Here is a 20,469-nt window from a genome sequence, read left to right on the forward strand (position 1 = left end):
TACAGCATGTCGATACTACACTTTAATGCCATATCAAAATGGGGACAAGCACTGATGCGAGAATGTAATTCAGGCTTTGAGTAGTAGTACTGGCTCCTCACCATTACACTAAGCCACAGAAACAGTCACTTACTCTTAAATCTACATCTATGAGGACAATTTTTTTGTGTGTCTTAACCTTCAGAATTGGTCAGTACTGTTGAGCAGACCAGGATGGGGGGAGAAACTGGGCTCCATGTGTACGGAATCCTGCTGTGAGGAAACTAAGGACCCATGTGAGGCGGTGGGTTTTCTTTTTCGTTTATATTCAATTCAATCCAATCAAAGTTTCAACAAGTGAGACACTCCAGATCCAGGCTCACCATTTCCTGTCTTGGGCTTGATCTATATGCTCCAAGCTGATTGGAGTAGGCATTGCACCCCCTCCAAGGCTTGATCTCATTTGCATCTTAGCCAAAAGGTCTAGATGCCACTTTAAAAAATTGCTTCAAATGAAGCCTCAATGTAACCTCATGACTTCAACCTAGTGCAGGACAGCAAAACTACACTTGATCTCAGCCAAAGGCTGTGCGGCAGCGGTTATTTTAACTGCAGGTCAACATCAGACACCCGGATAGATTTCTCCGCAGCTCTCAGCCAGACAGCTAAACTCCTTGACCCCCATCCTGCCCACCAGATTTTTAAAAAAATCCTCTTCTCTACTGCCCTAACCCTCTGAAGGGAAAAGTGCTGGGAAAAGACATCCACTTGCTGGAGGCAGACAGCGTGACACACACGCACAGGTCCAGTCGCCATTAGGCTGTATCTCACCATCTCTAGCTCCAGTCATACCGGATTATTAAATTCCACCATCTGGCGAGGGACCGGTCAGAAACAGAGCCATGATTTTAAGAAAACTAAACATTCAAATTTCAGTCTGGAGGGCAACTTGTTGACGATATTTACTCACTGGTCACTTTAAAGGAGAATCGATTTTTTAAATTGAATACAGTCCTATATACTATTAAAAGGACGGACTCGGGAAGCTGTTGATCTGTGGCTTTATTTCATAACCATCTATGGTGCATTCCTAATCTGAATGCTCCTGAGGGCCCCACTAAACATTCAAACTTAAATCGGGTGGGGGTGGCGGGGAGACATGTTGACGATATTTACTCCAGTCATTTTAAAGGAGAATCTGTCGGATGTTTTGTAATTGAATACAGCATTATTGATTCCAATCAGATAAGATGCAATTCTTACAGGCAAGTTTAGTTTCACTGCATCAACAGGATGTTGAAATGGCCAATCAAAATGGTGCTTCCAATGAGTTTTAATCACCACTTGCTTCAGAATCTGATTTGTCAGGTTTTTGATATCCTGGTGGCTGTGAATTCACAATGGCGTGTTCCTGGTGGGGTTTTTTCCCATCCACAGTTGATAGTATTTTGAATTTCTGGGTGCTCACCCACAGGTTTTGAAATCTTCCTATCGATGCTGTGGGCAGATCATTGCTTCATGACAGAATCTTCTGGTGAAAGCAGCGCCACTAGGCGCGCGAAAATACAGTTAGCCGCTCGCGCCATTCAAACCAGCTGTTCGCGCGCCGGCCATGGAGCCTGCTGGCGGGGTGAATAGCTGCAGAGGATGGGGAATGCTGAAGCAACTGTACTTGTTTCCTCAATTTTAGATCTTGGGTGGGATTTTCCAGCCCCGCTGAGATCAAGTGTAGTTTTGCCGGGATCTAGCGACCCCGCCATTGTTGTTCATAGAATTATAGCAGAAGGAGGCCATTGGCCCCATCCAGCCTGTATCGACAATAATGCCATCCAGGTCCTATCCCTGTAACTACATATATTTACCCTACTAATCTCCCTGACGCTAAGGTGCAATTCAACATACCTCATCCAAACTCCAGTGCTCATCCTTCGCTGCCCAGGAACCTGTTTTTTACATTTATGTTTCCTCTTTCTCATCCTTTCCCAATAAGCTCTGATCATTGCTGGCCTGCAGGTTCCTTCCACAGATATTTGGTGAGACGATCTGTAACCCCTTTCAGTGGTGGCTCCTCAGAAATCCACTTCAGCAGGGTCCAGCGATAGTTCGACTCTGGACACCCTCAGATAGCGGTGGCAAGAGATCATTTTACATACTGGCAAGTCAAGATGAAATTATAAATTTGGTTGCAGTCAGAGGCCTTGATACAGTTTTAGAGAAGGGACATTAAAGTCAGAGTGCGCACACACTGCAGATTCTTCAAGATGTGAGGAATTTTCCCCTCTCCAGGGTAAGGGGAATGTGGTTTGGTGCCATTACCCCTAACCCCTTCCCAGGTGATGCCTCACTGTGTTGATCATCTTGCGACTAACCAGGGGTCCTTCTGGAGAGGACAATGTGGGGAGTTCCTGCCACATGAGGTGAGGAATGGTGATCTCTTTGTATTGTACCTCCTTGAAGATAAAGTTACCAGAATAAATTTATTTGTAATAAAATGTAATCTTTATGACAGGTGAAACAAGGAACTTTGGTAAAATGAACTCGCCATCTGCCCAATACTTCTCAACCCAGAGAGAAGAAAGGTCGTTTATCTTAGCTGTTCAAATTCTCTGTGACATCGAGACAGGCCCCAGTGAGTACGTGAAGCAGTTCAAATTTATATTGAAAGGAGCGTAACATGGATCTTTCCACACACCTGGAAAGGCACTGAGGTCCACAGGCAGAGCAGGGAGAGCTCAGGCTTTGTTGAGGTAACTGATCTCACTTGGTGTGGTATTGAGGCCCACACACACAGCAGGAAAGTTCTAACCCCAGGCAGTATGATCCTTAATCTTGGTTGGTAAATAGGCTTCCAACGGGTAAGATGCTCAGTGCCAGGGAAAGGAGTTGAAAACATCCACTGGGATATCTGCCCTGTAACATTGAATGGGCCATGCATCAAGAAAGGGATTATTCACCATTTGAAAACTCTTTGGGGGAAGTGAGGATAGGCGAAGGGTTTGGTATAAGGGGATTGTGGGGCTGGTAGGAAGAGGACAATCAATTAACCCTCCAGGGGATTGACAAAGAGTTTGGGAATATCAAGGAAGCAATGGCAGAGGAGGAAAGTAATAGGAGGTGAGAGGTCATGTGGGGAAACCTCCTGGAATACTTCCAACCAGAACTGGTGACCCTTGTAATGGATTGGGTAGGGACAGTGCAGTAGTGTGGTTTGGAGAAAAGAATGAAAGGCTGAATGAGAGACAAAGAAAAAGGATATGAAATGTCAGAGAGATTATAGTACAAGATGTTTTTCCCCTGGATAAATGTCGGCCAGGTAGGATTGTGTCAGTGCAGACGGTCTGGGATTAATTACACAAGCATCTGAAGATAAGGATCAGCTCCCGCAATTTGTCAGACAAGCTAGTAAGTGATCCCTTACACAGGGGAGAGGCCCAGCTTTGTGCCCTCAATTGGAACCTGCCTGTTTTATGAAGATAAATTGTTGTCCAGGTGCTGAAGTGTAACAGAGCGTAGCTACAAACATAAGAGCTCACACAGTGTGGGAGCAGGAGCTATAGTTTAGTTCAAACACCTTCCCAATCACCGCTCCTCCAACTCCACTTTGCTGCTTTTTCCTCACAGAATAGTCTGGCGGTTGGCATTGTCGACAAATGTCATTCCCTTAAACGTTACATTCTTGTGGCAATTAACTCTTTAGTGACCCAACAAAGACTGGCACATAAAAAGCAATGGAAGTAAAAGCAGAAGGAGGTGGAAATGCCAGGCAGGTCTACTGTATCTGGAAGAGAAAACTAGGATAATACTCCAGCTATAAACCATTACAGGGCCCAGCTGAGAGCAGAGAAGCTGATCAGGGAGAAACAATGGCCCAATGGCCAGAATAGGGAGGGAGCAGATGGAGGGTTAAGGGCATGTATGGGGGGATGAGAAGAAAAGGGGAAGTGGTAGGAGAGCTGGGGTGAGGGTAGTGATGAAGGGAAGAATGGGGAGAGAGCAGAGTGGGTGGAAGAATAGAGAGTGGGGAAAAGGTGGGGGAGAAATAGTGGAGAGGAGAGTAGGGAAGAAAGGGTGAAGGAGAGAGAATGGTGATGGAGAGAGAATGGGGGAGAGAGAGCAATGGAGAGCAGGAGATGAGTGTGAGATGAGGTGAGAGAGTTGAAAAGTGAGAAATTGGGGTATTGAGGTTGTGGGAGAGAAAATGAGGATGGAGAGGGGGTAATGAATGGAGGGAAAGAGAGTAAGGAATAGAGCAAGGGAGAGTGGGTGAGAAAGAGTGTTCAGGGGAGAGTGGGGGCTAGTGAGTGGAGGAGAGGAAGGGTGGAGAGAAAATGGGAGAGAGAAAGCAAAGGGAGTTGGGGCTAGAGAGTGAGGGAGTGTGAGTGGGTGGAGAGAAAGTGGGTGAGAGTGGGACAGAGAAAGTGGGGGAGAAGGTGTGAGGGAAGTGCAAGGGGAATAATGGGGAAAAAAAGCAGAGTTGAAGAAGAGAGGGGTGAAACTGTGGGAGGGACAGGTGCCTGGAGGAGAGGAGATTGATTTCCTGTGGATTTGCAAGTGAAAAATATTCAGTGTGATGATTGTTTCTAGTCAATGCTTTAAGAGAATATGACAGGCAGTGCCCTTCCTGTGTGGATTCACCTGGCTCTTGCCACATTGGCCCCTCAAGCATGTTTTATAGAACATAGAACACTACAGCACAAACAGGCCCTTCAGCCCACAAGTTGCGCCAATCATATCCATATCTACCAGGCCTATTTATAACTCTCAATCCCATTAAATCCCATGTACTCATCCAGAAGTCTCTTAAAAGACCCCAGCAAGTTCACCTCTACCACCACCGATGGCAGCAGATTCCACTCACTCACCACCCTCTGAGTGAAAAACTTACCCCTGACATCTCCTCTGTACCTGCTCCCCAGCACCTTAAACCTGTGTCCTCTCGTAGCGACTATTTTAGCCCTGGGAAATAGCCTCCGAGAATCCACCCTATCTATACCTCTCAACATTTTATAAACCTCTATCAGGTCGCCTCTCAACCTTTGTCTCTCCAGGGAGAAGAGACCTAGCTCCCTCAACCTATCTTCATAAGGCATGCCTCCCAATCCAGGCAACATCCTTGTAAATCTCCTCTGCACCCTCTCAATAGCTTCCACATCCTTCTCGTAGTGAGGCGACCAGAACTGCACACAGTACTCCAAGTGGGGTCTGACAAGGGTCTTATAAAGTTGCAGCATTACCTCCCAACTCCTAAACTCAATCCCTCGATTAATGAAGGCTAGCACACCTTACGCCTTCTTGACCACATCTTCCACCTGCGAGACCGATTTAAGAGTCCTAGCGATCCGGACCCCAAGGTCCTTCTGCTCCTCAACACCTTTGATATTGTAATCCTTCATCCCATTGGACTTGCCAAAATGGACCACGACACACTTATCCGCGTTGCAGTCCATCTACACTTCTCTGCCCAGCCTTGCATCCTATCTATGTCTCGCTGCAACTTCTGACATCCCTCCAGACTATCCACAACACCACCAGCCTTCGTGTCGTTGGCGAACTTACCAACCCATCCCTCCACTTCCTCATCCAGGTCATTTATGAAAATGACGAACAGTAAGGGTCCTAGAACAGATACATGGGGCACTCCACTGGTGACTGACCTCCATGCAGAAAAAGACCCATCCACAACCGTTCTCTGCCTTCAGGCAATTCAGTTCTGGATCCACAAGGCAACAGCCCCTTGGATCCCATGCCCTCTCACCTTCTCAAGAAGTCTTGCATGGGGGACCTTATCAAACACCTTGCTGAAGTCCATGTAAACTACATCCACTGCTCTTCCTTCATCAATGTCTTCAGTCACATTTTCAAAGAACTCAACTAGGCTCGTAAGGACGACCTGTCCTTGACAAAGCCGTGCTGACAATTTCTGATCACACTAAACTTCTCTAAATGTTCATAAATCCTGTCCCTCAGAATCCTCTCCATCAACTTACCAACCACTGAGCTCAGACTCACCTGTCGGTAATTTCCCGGGCTATCCCTGTTCCCTTTCTTGAAAATAGGAACCACATCTGCAATCCTCCAATTCTCCGGGACCTCTCCCGTCACCGTCGACGACACAAAGATCATTGCCAGGGGCTCTGCAATCTCTTCCCTCACCTCCCACAGTAACCTGGGGTACATCCCATCCGGTCCCGGTGACTTATCTATCTTGATAGAATTTAGAAGTTCCAACACATCTCTTTCTTAACGTCCACATACTCAATCTTTTCAGTCTGCCGCAAACCTGCAGTACAACCTCCCAGATCATTTTCCACTGTGAATACCGAGGCAAAGTACTCATTAAGCACCTCTGTCATTTCTTCCGGTTCCACACAGACTTTTTCCCCTTCACCTTTTATAGGTCCAATCCCTTCACTTCTCATCCTATTACTCTTCACAAAGATGCAGAACGCCTTGGGGTTCTCCTTAATCTTACCCGCCAAGGCCTTCTCATGACCCCTTCTGGCTCTCCTAATTTCCTTTTTAAGCTCCTTCCTGCAACCCGTATACTCCTCTAGATCCTTAACATCTCCTAGCTCTCTGAACCTTTTGTACGCTTTTCTTTTCTTCCGCACTAGGTTCATCACAACCTTCGTGCACCAAGGTTCCCGCAACCTACCAAAACCTCTCTGTCTCATCGGAACTTTGTCGAGCAGAGCTCCAGGTAAACACTCCTTGAAAATTCAGTACTTTTCCCCAAGAACACCTCCTTCCAGTTTACTCGTCCAATTTTCTGCCTGATGTCTTTATATTTCCCCTTACTCCAGATCAACACCTTCCTAGCCTGCCTGATCCTATCTCTTTCCAATGCTATCGTGAAGGAGATAGAAATAGGATCGCCATCCCCGAGATGTTCTCCCCCCGAGAGATCCGACACCTGTCCAGGTTCATTAGCCAGCACCAGGTCAAGTATAGCCTCTCCTCTCGTAGGCTTGTCCACGTACTATGTCAGGAAACCCTCCTGAACACACCTAACAAACTCCTCCCCATCCAAACAACTTACCCTAGGGATATTCCAGTCGATGTTTGGGAAATTAAAGTCTCCCATCACGACAACTCTGTTATTACTATATCTCTTTAGGATCTGTTTCCCTATCTGCACCTCAACTTCCCTGTCACTATTGGGCGGCCTATAGAAAACACCCAGCAAAGTTATCGACCCCTTGCTGTTCCTAACTTCCACCCTCAGAGGCTCTGTAGACAGTCCCTCCACAGCATCCACCTTCTCTACAGCCATGATGCTGTCCTTGATCAACAGTGCCACTCCGCCACCTCTTTTGTCTCCCTCCCTGTCCTTCCTGAAACATCTGAATCCTGGCACCTGAAATACCCAGTCCTGTCCCTGAGACATCCAAGTCTCCGTAATGACCACCACACCAAATCAATGGAAATAAAAATGGTAGTGATGTAAAGCAGGATCTTGATTCATTCTTAGCCATTTTACACTATTTCACACGGTCAATACGACCCAGAATAAGTTTGTACATGAAAGGGTCATTGATGGAAGTTGATCACTGCCTTTCAGACTTTTGTATGCTGATTGCTCTTCATTTATTCTTGAACCAAGTTCTCACTAATCTGCACTTGCCGTGAGTCCTGTGTTCCTTTCCCATTCTGCAGTGTGTGCTGGGGTCATAGACCGTTAATGATATCAATGCTCCTTGCACACGGGAGAGAGACTGAATACTTTCCACAATATCTTAACTATGTGGTTGTCCCATGACTGAAGGACATGTTTGTGTCACATGGCCTCTGCTGTTTAAATAAATTCATTCACCCACAAATGAAATTAGCGTGTGGCGTGACTACTTATCTGTACAAAGACTTGGCAATGGCAAATGCATTTTTGCCAATGAATTTGCAAAACATTAATAGCCAAAAGTAACCAGTGAAAGAAGGCTGAAAGATGAAGGCTGGGATTTGGGGGTCAGAAACTGCTCATAGAAAGAAAAAGAGAGAAAGCGGGAAAAGTAAAGATTTTCACATCCTTAGGACATCTCAAAGTGCTTTACAGCCTTTAGAACTGTGGTAATGTAGGAAACACGACGACAAATATATATATAGCAAGCTCCCACAAACCGCAGTGTGATAATGGGAAGACTATCTGTTTCAGCAATGCTGCTGCAGGACAGCACTATTTTATAATAGTGTCACAAGATTGTTTACATCCACCTGAGAGGGATAAACAGGGCCTAGGCATAACATCTGATTCCACTAGACAGTAGCTCTGACAATGCAATATTCCCTCAGTACTGCAGTGGAACGTCAGCCTTAATTATGTGCTCAAGTCTTTGAGGTGGGACTTGACCCAACAATCTTCGGACACTAGGGTGAGAGTTCTGCTCATTGAACTACTGCAGGTGCACTGAATATAATGAGAGCAGAACTTTAACTCTCCTGGTTGTGAAAAAGATGTGGAGCAGGTAAAATGGAACAGTGCCATTCCCTCTCCATTCCTGATTTTAACAGTGCTGCTTTTGGCAATGGACAAGCTTCCCAATGGTCTCATTATTAAAACCAAAACAAGGGCACAGTGAGGTTCATTGAACCCTACTGCCATTTTAACCCGTTCCTAGCCAGGCATGCACTGCAATCACTGCCTAGGTACTGCTGTTTAAAAAGATGGCAGCACACAGATGTTTCTGAAAATGAGGTATCAACCTACTAAAGCTACAACGCAGAACTTCATTCATGTTAAACAGTGGAAGCAATATGCTGTAGACAGAGCCAAGTGATCCCACAACCAACAGAATAGGTCAAAGTTTTGCAGTTCTGTCACATCCAGTTATGAATAGTGATGCAAAATTAGTAAATAATGGGAGGAGGAGACTCTCTGACTTTCCCCCTCCACAATGTTGGGATAAGCTCAGCACATCAGTGGAAAAAACAAGGTTCAAGAATTTGCAACCATCTTCGGATAGAAGTGTTGAGTGGATGATTCACCTCGACCCCCTCCAGAAGTCCCCAGCATCTTAGGTGTCAGTCTTCAGCCTATAAGATTCACTCCTTGCGACATCAAGAGACACTGAAGCACTGGATACTGCAAAGGTTGAGGGCCATGACAACATTCTAACAACAGTACTGAAGACTTGTGCTCCAGAACTTGCCGTATCCCTAGCCAAGCTGTTCCAGTACACCTACAACACTGGCATCCACTTGGCATTGTGGAAAATTACCCAGGTTGTCCTGTACTCAAGAAACAGGACCAAACCAACCCAGCCAATTACCACTCTGTCACTCTATTCTTGATGATTAGCAAAGTTCTAATATGATTCCAACATGCTTCCAGGTAGCTGAAGGACCCTTTTACTCATTTCATTTTCAAGTGAGTTGCTCGAACAAAATCTCAGCTTTAAGGGGCAGAAAATCTAGAGAAGCTTGCTTGTCGGGAGAAAGCATGAAGGCGACAGCTGTTGTGAGCACACATTCCAGAAGGATTTCTCACTGCCAGATTCTGCCTCTTCCCACCACTTTCAAGTCCACCGATCCCTCAAATATTTTTCTACATTTCAGCGTTGATGGCTCAGCCTCTCTGGGGCCTTCTGAAAGATTGCAAACATTAATCATTAAAGTGCTCACACAGCCCTAAACCCCAGCCATTCCCCACCCACACAGTCATGGGGCACAGAGCTAAAGGGTCTTTATGGTAACCTTGGAAAATAAAGCAAGCTGCAGAGGATGTTCCGCACCTCTTCCCGCTATCAAATATTCACCAAGTCCTTCACCTGACAAATGATTTTCTTCAGGGGTTTGGAGTCCTCGGAGACTGAGGTGAAGAACTTTTGATGGGAGAAAGCTTGAGGGATAACTGAAGGAATGACATTGACCTATAATGTGAGCTGTTGGAAAGAAAGAGTATTAGTGCGAGCTAGTCATTGCCTTTCAGCTCTGTGCTTGCTTCTTTTAGTCCAGAAGGATTATGGGTGGGATAGTTGTGAGTCAGCCTTGGCTCAATGGGTAAACACTCTTGTCTGAGTGAGAGGTTCGCAGGTTAAATCCCCACTGCAAATACTCAAACACCCAATGCAGAATGACACCCCTAATGCTTCACTTCAGGAGGTGCTATCTCTTGGCATGCTAAATGGACATCCTCCTGGCTGGAGGCTCTGATCTCATTTGCCCCGCCACCGCTGCGAGCAAGAATGGAGAATTTGGTTCTCAACCAAATCTCCATTCACTGCAGTGGGACCAGAGAATCCCAATCGTCAGTGAGTTTGGAGAAATCCAGCTCCTATCTGTCCCGTCAGATGATCCCATCACTATTTCAGAAAGAGCATGGGAGATTTCCCCAATGTCCACACCAAGAGTCATCCTTCAACAAACATGACTGAGAAACATGTTCATCACGTTGCTGTTTCCTAATACTACTCAGCTTCAGGTCTCCTGTTTAAATGTTCCTTAATCTGCTGTCCTGTTCAGAACATACATTTTATGTTGACCTCTGCTGATTTGATTTTTTTTTCTGTTGATGCAGCAGTTCCTTGCATGCACTGTCTTTGCAGTTAGTGTAAGAGATGCTGAATATAACAGGATCCCACTTTAATCCAAGCCCTCTGCCAGACAGACTCATTGCCCAGTTCAAAGCCTTTCACCCTGTCCTGCTCCAGTTCAAATGTTTGTGTCTTGCTACCACATCTGCTTCTTGCGTTTTGAATTCAGGTCCTGTCAAATCACTGTTCAAAGTCATCAGTGAGAATTGTCCCCCTCCAGCTGTCCTATTTCAAACAGGCCATTCTGAATTGAAATTGAGAAATGCAGTAACAAGCCAAAAAAAAACATGGTTAATTTCCCGATTCTACTAATAACACAATGCGAGGCGAGGGGCAGAATGTTGAGGTCAAATAATTCACTTACAAATATTGCCAAATAGGGACTAGTGAGAGACTCTAACAAAGAGAGACAGTTTTACATTTCGCCATAGGATCAGACAATGATACAGCACAGAAGTAAGCCATTCAGCCCATCATGCCTATAGTAGCTCTTTGAAAGATCTATGCAATTAATTTTACTCCCTTATTCTTTTCCCATGGCCCTGTACTTTACCTCAAATATTTGTCCAATTCCTTTTGAAAGTTACCACTGAATGTATGTCCTCCCTTCCTTCCTAATTCCTCCACACATAATATTCAGATCCCAATTCTCTGCATAAGCAGAAAAAAAATGTCCTCATGTGCCTGTCTATCACCTAAATCTGTTCTCTGGACACCAATACTGCTGCACAGGAGGTCCAGCAGCATCTGAGTTCTGAAAAATAGTCATATTGAGCTCAAAACATTAATTCTGTTTCTCCCTTCACAGGTTCTGCCAGACCTGTTCAGTTTTTCCCAGCATTTTCTGTTTTTCTTTAATATTTTCAGCATATTTCCAGCATCTGCATATTTTAGCTTCTGCTTTTGCACTGGAAACAGTTTGTCCTTATTTACTCTCCAGGACTCTTCACGATTTTGAACACTGTGATCAAATCTCCTCTTAACATTTTTTGCTCTGAACAACTGCAGCTTTCTCAGTCTCTCCACATTGCAACAACTGTAGCTGCATCATGTCACTCAGCACCATTTGAAATCCACTGGGCTGAATTCATTGATTCCCCCTCTCACAGTGGGCAATTCCATCTGAAGGGTCTGTGGAGAACCAGCCCAAAGGTCAGTGAAGCTTTATTTCTGATCCCTACTGTTTTCCCACGAGCTTCCCCCACAATCTCAAAGTTTATTCAACTAGAAGTTCTCTACTTTTCAAACAGTTTGAATGCTGGGTTAAAACTTTATCCTCATGAGGTGAAGCTTGTCTTGCCTGTGAGATGCAGTGAAGTCACACCAAGCAGGTTGTGCAGTATCTAACTGAGGTTTATCTATTGAACAGCTGAGCCACATGGACCAGTACAGGGTTAAATCTCTGTTTTCTGTTTTGTTAACTGATTTTACACAAGTCAGTGGTTGGGGTTGTCCAACTGACCTCAGGATTAGAGGGAATAAACAGGGTTCCTTCTCCTGATTACTGTCTGGTGACCCTGCTGTATGTGGACATTGAGAGAGGACAGTATTAGACTTGGCTGTGGCGCTCTCCAATATCAAATACCCTGGCAACACTGTCTAGCTCACATAGGAATGATGAGTTATTGGAGGATGCCTGGCACCTTAACAACTATGTTCTGGCAGTGAGTCAAATTGGCTTTTGGCAACAGCATGCTATGGGCTTGTAATGAATCCATATTCAGATTGAAACAGCTCCGAATGTTCTTTCTGACTTCAGTCAATAGTTTAGAGCAGGAGGCCCATTCAGTGGAGCCCGCTTCCTGCTACTGCCAAAGACCAATTTCATTCCCAATGTTATCTGCTCAATATGGGGAGTTAAGAGAGAGGGAAATTTGGTGAATATTTAGCACTATTATATAATGGGCATGGTTCTGTCCTCACCCGGTATGAACCACAGTCTATATAAATACAGACTCTATGTAGTTTGTAGTTATTGAGACAGAAACTACTGAAATTACTTCCTGAAACAAAACTTTGAACCCCCGGTGTAATCATAAAACTAAAGAATTTGCACTCACACACTTTGATGTTGCTTATTCACCATATGTGTACACCACTGGATGAATGTATAGTTGGTCAAGGCTTTGAATTTCATTGGGCCAAACGCCATCCCATTAACTCCCAGAATACAGAATCCCAATGGATTTAAATGCCCATACCATTCACTCCCTAAATACAGAATCCTAATGGATTTAAAGCCCCATTGCATTTCATCCTTAACTACAGAATCCCAATGGATTTAAATCCCATCCCATTCACTCCCTAAATTTGGAATCCTAATGGATTTAAAGCCCCATCGCATTTCACCCCTAACTACAGAATCCCAATGGATTTAAATTCTCATCCCATTCACTCCCTAAATACAGATTCCCAATGGATTTAAACCCTGTTTGCATTCACTCACATAATACAGTGTTCCTATTTTATGGTTTAGGAAGTGATTTAGGGAAGGAATGGAAAGAGATTTTGTTTGTACTTTAGGGGGGATTCTGAAGAGTTGCAAATACTCAGGAAAATCAAGATAAACAATGGGAACCATCCCTCATGTGTAGCAAAGGGGATGTTAGCAGTTTACGTGAAGATAATAAGATGATAATGATTGCGTTTACTCCATGCAGGTGCCGTGCCCAGGTGATGAGCAATGGAAGCTTTTAGCTTTGATGTATACCTTGATGATAAAAAATTAGCATGGGGCCTGGGGGTGGAACCTGCGTAGAGTAAACCAAATTTGGGATTGGGACTAGCATTTATTCTTTCATAGTTAACATATTTTTGTTCATGTGAGCAGTATGTCAAAGGAAATAGAAAAATAATAGGACACATGGGTGGAGACAATAAAGCATTATGACTTCTCCCACTGCACTGTCATTTGATGGAAAACCAGGGATAAACAGGGTCTTTGGAAAAATTCGGGGAGTGGAATAGGAGGAGCTCTGAGGGCAATGACCACTTACCTTCCCTTACATCTCTCTCCCAGCATCCCTTAAATCTGGGTCCCCTAGTCCTTGAGGGTTTGGTTACTGGGAACAGCCTTATCTAAACCTGTCATAATCTTGTACGTCTCTTATTAAATCTCTCTTCAATCTTTATTGCTGAGTTGAAAAGAATAAAAGGATACGCTGATGAAATAGGGTCTGAGGAGGCTCATCAGCAACATAAATGCCTGCGTGGACCTCTGTTGGGTTCAAAGGTCTGTTTCTGTGCTGTATCACTTGATGTAGTCAGGTTTAACTCACTGAACTCACCTGGACTCGTGCCTCTGTGAGTTTGGTCCTCTGGGCTAGCTCTTCTCTGGTGTAGATGTCAGGGTAATGGGTCCTCTCAAAGGCTTTCTCCAACTCCTCCAGCTGCTCCGCGGTAAATGTGGTGCGGCTGCGGCGCTGCTTTCGTTTCAGTGGGAGATCTGGCTCAGATTCCACATCTGAGGCCCCATCATCCAAGCGATTGCCTATTGAGGGGTAATATTCGAAAGCATCAGGATTGAATGGAGTTTAGAAAGTTGACTTGAGAATATTTTGCAAGTCCTGAGGGCAGGAAGATTTCTTGTTGAGCCAAGAAGACCTTAAGGGTCTAACCAATGTAACATGGAAAGGCGACTGAGTGAGGGATAGTCCAATCCTTCACTGTGCTTCCAATCAGACAGTATAGAAACTCCGATCAATGTGATTGTTATGTTAGTGATTATCTTCCCATCACCTCTCATTGAATACAAAATAGATGATAGTGAATCAGCATAAATGCCAGCATGTTCGCGAATCAAGCCTAGCGTGAAGAGCCCATTGATTTATAATTCTAGCCAAGAGAAATTTCACCCCCCATTTCATACATACAGCATGTACTATCGACATTGAGTAGTAGAATATTGTTACTGTGGTAAAGTTTGCTGATTTCACAGCAACTCCTTTTAATATGACAATAACCATGCTCTCATATACAAGTGCTAATGGAGCAGCCAAACTCAGTGCTCTGAGCCCAGCTTTCAACCCCAATCCATGAAAGGATCTAGTATGAATAATCCGCAGTGAATTATCCAGAGTACAGGATCCAGGATAAAGGATCCAGTGCGAAGGATCAGATGTTAAAGATCCAGAGAGAGGGAGCTAACGTGAGGAATTCAGTGCAAAAGAACCAGTGTGTAAGGAATCCACTGTAAAGGATCCAATGTGAAGCAAATTTTGTGAGCTCCTCTAAAACAAACCCCTCTGTGGAGCCTTAGCCCAACCCCATGTGTAAATGTGGACAGCAGATTCTTTGACGAGATGAAAAGGTAGTAAAAAGAGATGTAGGGCCAATTAGGAAGCAAAAGAGGGTTTCAGGCATAAAGGCAGAGGGTATACCTGAGATATTAAATGAATACTTTGCATCTGTGTTTACCTATGATGATGCTACCCATGCCAGAGCGAAAAAGGAGTTAATTGAGACACTGAAAGAGTTTAAATTTGATTGGATAAGCTGTCTGTACCGAAAGTTGATAAGGAACCAGGACCGGAGGAGATACATCCAAGGATAATTTGGGAGGTGAGTGTGGAAATTGCAGAGGTGCTGGTCATCATTTTTCAGTCTTCCTTAGGCTCGGTGGTGGTGCCAGAAGAGTGGAAAATTTTAAATTTCAAGAAAGGATGTAAAGATAAGCCCAGCAAATACAGGCCAGTCAGTTTAAATTTGGTGGTTGATAACTTCCGGAAACAATAATTCAGGATAAAATTAATAGTCACATGGGCAATGTGGGCTAATTAAGGAAAGCCAGCAGGAATTTCTCAAGAAAAATCATGTTTAACTAACTTGTTGGAGTGTTTTGAAGAAGTAATAACAAGGGCTGCTGAGGGCAATGCAGCTGATTTGGTGTACATGGATTTCCAAAAGGCATTTGATACAGTGCCACACAATAGGCTTGTGAACAAGGTTATAGCTCACACAATAAATGGGTTAGTAGCAATGGGGATACAGAATTGGCTGAGTGACAGGAAACAGAGTAGTGATTAGTGAATGTTTTCAAGCTGGAGGAAGGTTTGCAATGGAATTCCCAAGGGATCAATGTTGGGACTCTTGCTTTTCCTGATTTGACCTAGACCTTGTTGTCCAAGGCACAATTTCAAAATTTGCAGATACAAAACGTGGAAGCATTATAAATCGGGAGGGGGATAGTGTGGAAATTCAAAGGGACTTTTAGACAAGTTACTAATGGGCAGACAAGTGGCAGTTGAAATTCAAAGCGGAGAAATGGGAAGTGATTCATTTTGGTAGGAAGAACGTGGAAGACAATATAGAATAATAGGTACAATTCTGAAAGGGGTGCAGGAGCAGAGGAACCTGGGTTTATATGCTTAAGTCATTGAATGTGGCAGGATAGATTCAGAGAACAGCTAATAAGGCATACAGTATCTTTGGCTGTACTAAGAGGGGCATAGGGTACAAGGGCAAGGAGGTTATGTTGAACATTCTAAGACGTTAGTTTGGCCTAGACGAGAGTATTGCATCCAGTTCTGGGCACCACACTTTAGGAAATATGTGAAGGTGTGGAAAAAGTGCAGAAAAATATCACAAGAACAGTTTGAGGGATGAGGAACTTCAATCATGAAGATAGATTGGAAAAGTTAGGACTGTTTTCCTTGTAGAAAAAAAGGCTGAGTAGAGATTTGATGGAGGTATTCAAAATCATGAAGGGGTCTAGAAAGAGTAGATCAGAAGAGTCTGTTTCCCCTCATGAAAGGATTAAGAATGAAAGGGCATATATTTAAAGTAATTTGCAGAAGAAGCAAAAGCAATATAGGAAAATAAAATCACAGCAAGTTGTTACGGTCTAGAATGTATTCCCTAAGAGTTTGGTGGAGGCAGGTTCAATCGAAGCATTCAAAAAAGAATTTGACTGTTATTTGGATATGCAAACTGTTCAGGATTATGGGGAAAAGGATGGGAGAATGGCACTTGGTGCGTTGCTCATTCAGTGAGCTGGTGCAGACATGATGGCCAAATAGCCTCTGTTTTCGCTGTAAGAATTCTATGATTTTATGGAGAATATATCACATCTGAGCCAATTCTGGCCTCACAGTGCACACAGTTAAAATCGAAGACGCATCCCAGGTCAGTGACGGAGAGCAGGAAGGGATTGACAGGGCTGCCCAGCCAAAATAAGTCTGGATTGCAAACTGAATGTGGAATCTTTCTGTGAATATTGGACCATTAGAGAGGATCACAATGTCATAGAAAACGTAAAAAATAGTCATTCAGCCCTTCAAGCCTCCTGCGCATTTCAATATGTTCATAACTGATCCACTATCTCAACACCATAACCCCTCACTCTCCCAATATCCTTAAGGCCTTTAGAGTCTAGATATCTGATCTATTTCCTTCTTTGAATATATTCAGTAATTTGGCCTCCACAGACTTCTATGCACTCTTTCTATGGCATGTATATCCTTTCTCAGCTAAGGAGAGCAGAACTGCACATAATACTCCAGGTGTAGCCTCACTAAAGCATTGTACAGCTGCAGTAAGACAGCCTTGTTCCTGTACTCAGGTCCTGTTGTAATGAAGGTCAATATATCATTTGCCTTCTCAACTGCGTGTTGTATCTGCATGCTTGCTTTCACTGACTGGTGTATAAGAACACCCTAGTCCCTTTGTACATCAACATTTCCCAATATTTCACCATATGGATAATATTCTGCCATTCTTATTTTTTTTCCTTCTAAAGTGGATAACTTTACATTTATCCATGTTATACTGCATCTGCCATGTAATTGTCCACTCACTCAACTTGAGTAAATCACCTTGAAGCTTATTAATATCCTTCTCCCCACTCACATTCTCACCAAGTTTTGTATTGGCAGCAAACTTGGAAATATTCCGTTTGGCTCCCTCATTCAAATCATTGATGTATATTGTGAATAGCAGGTGTCCGAACATTTATCCTTGCAGGACCCCACTAGTCACTACCTACCCACTCCAAGAAAGACCCATTCATTCCTACTCTTTGTTTCCTGACTACTAACCAATTTTCTATTCATGCAATTACCCCCAATTTCATGCACTTTATTTTATTCTACACATTAACCTCTTCTGTGGGACTTCACCAGTAGGGTTACAACCATTAAACAATATGATTACAATGGTAGGCTCCTTTTCTCCTGTAAACCTACACAGAGTTGTGAAATATTCTCTGTTTTTTATAATTCTACAAGACTGGACTGGTTGAATAAGAAGCTAATAGGGTTAATGTCAGATTCTGCCCTCCTCCAAGGGTGAAGGATATTTAATACTGTCACGGACTGGTTGGAGGAAGATAGCTGTGGGGCTCCAATGAAGACCAGTTATGGCCTGCTAACATTTCTCAACCTCACCAATGGAGTGTTGTGGTTTTTGGTGCAATGCTTCTGATTTCAACACCTCAGGAGTCTTTCTAGCTCTCAGGGAAGTTTGGAGGAATTGGCTGTATTGTGCAGTATATTTTGTACTGTGTACATTGAATTCCTCTGACTATCTCCCCAGACCCGTCCTCCCCTGGGACATAACTGAACTCTTCTGGGTTACTAGGTACCTCCTGGGCCTGTCTCAGTGACAGTGTGAGGTGAGTGTCAGCAGTGTATTTGACCGAGCCAGCCATCACAACCGCTCCCATACCTGTCCATATCTAAAGCAAACACACATGGAATTCCCCACAGGAGGTTCTGCTTGATGATCTACAGAGGGAAACTTGGCTGATTTTCCCCTCCCTAACCTGGGGGCTCCTCAACTGTTCAACTGCCAAAGATCATCTAATTAAGAGCTAGCTACACATCAAACAGTCTCCTCATTTAAACATCACTGATATTCCCCACAACCTTCACTGCAACACACTGATATAACACACATCCCTCACTATGACACTCTGATATAACACACATACTTCACTGGAACAATTTGATGTAATGCACATCCCTCATTGTCATACTCTGATATAACACACATTCCTCACTGTAGCACCGATATAAGGTACGCACTTCACTGGAACAATTTGATGTAATGCACACCCCTCACTGTAACACTCTGATATAACACACCTCACTGTAACACTCTGATATAACACACACCTCACTGTAACACTCTGATATAACACACCCCTCAGTTTAACACTCATCCCTCACTGTAACACTGATATAACACACATTCCTTACTGTAACACTCTGATATAAAACACACACTTCATTGGAACAATTTGATGTAATGCACACTCTGATATAACACATACCCCTCATTGTAACACTCCAATATAACACACATCCTTTCTGTAACACCAATATAATGCACACCCCTCACTTTAATATGTAACACTTTAATATAACTCACACACTTCACTGGAACAATTTGATGTAATGCACACCCCTCACTGTCACACTCTGATATAAAATATTTTACTGTAACACTCTGATATAAAACATGCGCTTCATTGGAACAATTTGATGTAATGCACACCCCTCATTGTCACACTCTGATATGACACATACCCCTCACTCTAACACTCCAATATAACACATATCCCTCACTGTAACACCAATATAATGTACACCCCTCACTGTAACACTCTGCTATAATACACACATTTCACTGGAACAATTTAATGCACACCCTCACATTCACACTGACATAACTCACACTCCACACTGTAACACTCTGATATAACACGCGCCTCATTGTAACACTGAGGTAATGTATCCGGGTCTGACCAGAGACTGTTCCATCCTGAGAATGAATCAAGAATAAACACTTCTCCTTGCTGCAGAGTCTTGCCTGTCTGACTGAGTTACTGAGTTTTTGTGGGTAGGATCTCCTCAACTTTGTCCATTTAATTTGGCAAGAGAACCATAATAACAGATTAGATATGTGGCATGACAAGGAACTCTCAGTAAGAAAAAAAGCAAAATAATGTGGATGCTGGAATCTGAAACAAAAGCAGAAATGTTGGCTCTACTCTCTCCCCACAGATGCTGTCAGGCCTGCTGAGATTTTCCAGCATTTTATGTTACTCTCAGTAAGAATGTGTCTTCTTGCCCAAACTTTAATACGTGTTCCCAGTATCCACCACCAGAAAGCACGAGCACCGTCTAACGTTTTGTGTCTGTGTGACTCCCTCCACAGATGCTGCTAGACCGATTGAGTTTTTTTTAGCATTTTCTGTTTATATTTTGGACTTCCAGCGTCTGAAGTATTTTCTTTTATTTTAGTACCCATCTCATGTTGATGTCTGTGGCTGATCTATCACTGGGCCACTAGTGTAACCTGGCAATGCACCGTGTTCAGACTGGTTACCCGAGTAAAATTGTCCTGATTGATTCCTGCTGCGGTTGAACCTAAATCTGTTCCCTTCTGATATTATTCAGAAAGCAGCTTGAAGTCTTCAATAATCAGAGGCCTCTGCTGCTAGCCAAAGAAGTCCAGAGGAAGTTAAATGAAAATTAGAAGTGAGGAGGCAAAGGGGTTAGAGGCTGGAGGATTAGGACAAAATATATAAGCAAAGGTCTTTCAAAGGCTTAAAATGTAACCGTTCTTCCAATTCAATTTGATGATGGTAGGGAAGCTGTAAACAATGTTTGCAGGTGTGATGTGGTCATTTGTGTGGAGGCTGCGAGAGTGGAAAAATTGCAGCTTTGTGATGCAGTCTACCATGAACAAATGTGTAAATTAGTGAGTAGAAGTCAAGCAGCCAGGGCACATTCTCCAATAATAAATCCAAACAAGCCCAAGAGTCATTAGAGAAACGTCTTTGCTCAAGGAGTTGTGTGCGGTTCGGATTATGGAAGAATACATCTCTTGGTGAACTGAGGTGGGAGGGGGAGTTGTGGGAGGGAGGGGGGGGCGGAAATTGGGCCAAGATATGGAGCGAATCAGCGATCGGCCGTGAAGTTTAATTAAACAAGGTGTTAAGGGATTAGGTGAAACCTGTCAT

At 43.7% G+C, this 20,469-nt stretch overlaps 1 protein-coding gene across 1 annotated transcript in view; it reads right to left on the reverse strand.

The window, feature by feature from the left end:
* Positions 1 to 20,469, reverse strand: part of LOC145360248 (paired box protein Pax-7-like) — a 288,901-nt gene that overhangs the window by 205,139 nt on the left and 63,293 nt on the right. The window contains exon 6 of the mRNA XM_080215326.1: positions 13,793 to 13,995. Within this exon, the coding sequence (XP_080071452.1) occupies positions 13,793 to 13,995 (203 nt within the window). The remainder of the gene's footprint in view (positions 1 to 13,792; positions 13,996 to 20,469) is intronic.

The sequence above is a fragment of the Carcharhinus amblyrhynchos genome, chromosome 30, assembly GCF_965287045.1.
Source record: "Carcharhinus amblyrhynchos chromosome 30, sCarAmb.v2.hapA, whole genome shotgun sequence".
Taxonomy (NCBI): domain Eukaryota; kingdom Metazoa; phylum Chordata; class Chondrichthyes; order Carcharhiniformes; family Carcharhinidae; genus Carcharhinus; species Carcharhinus amblyrhynchos.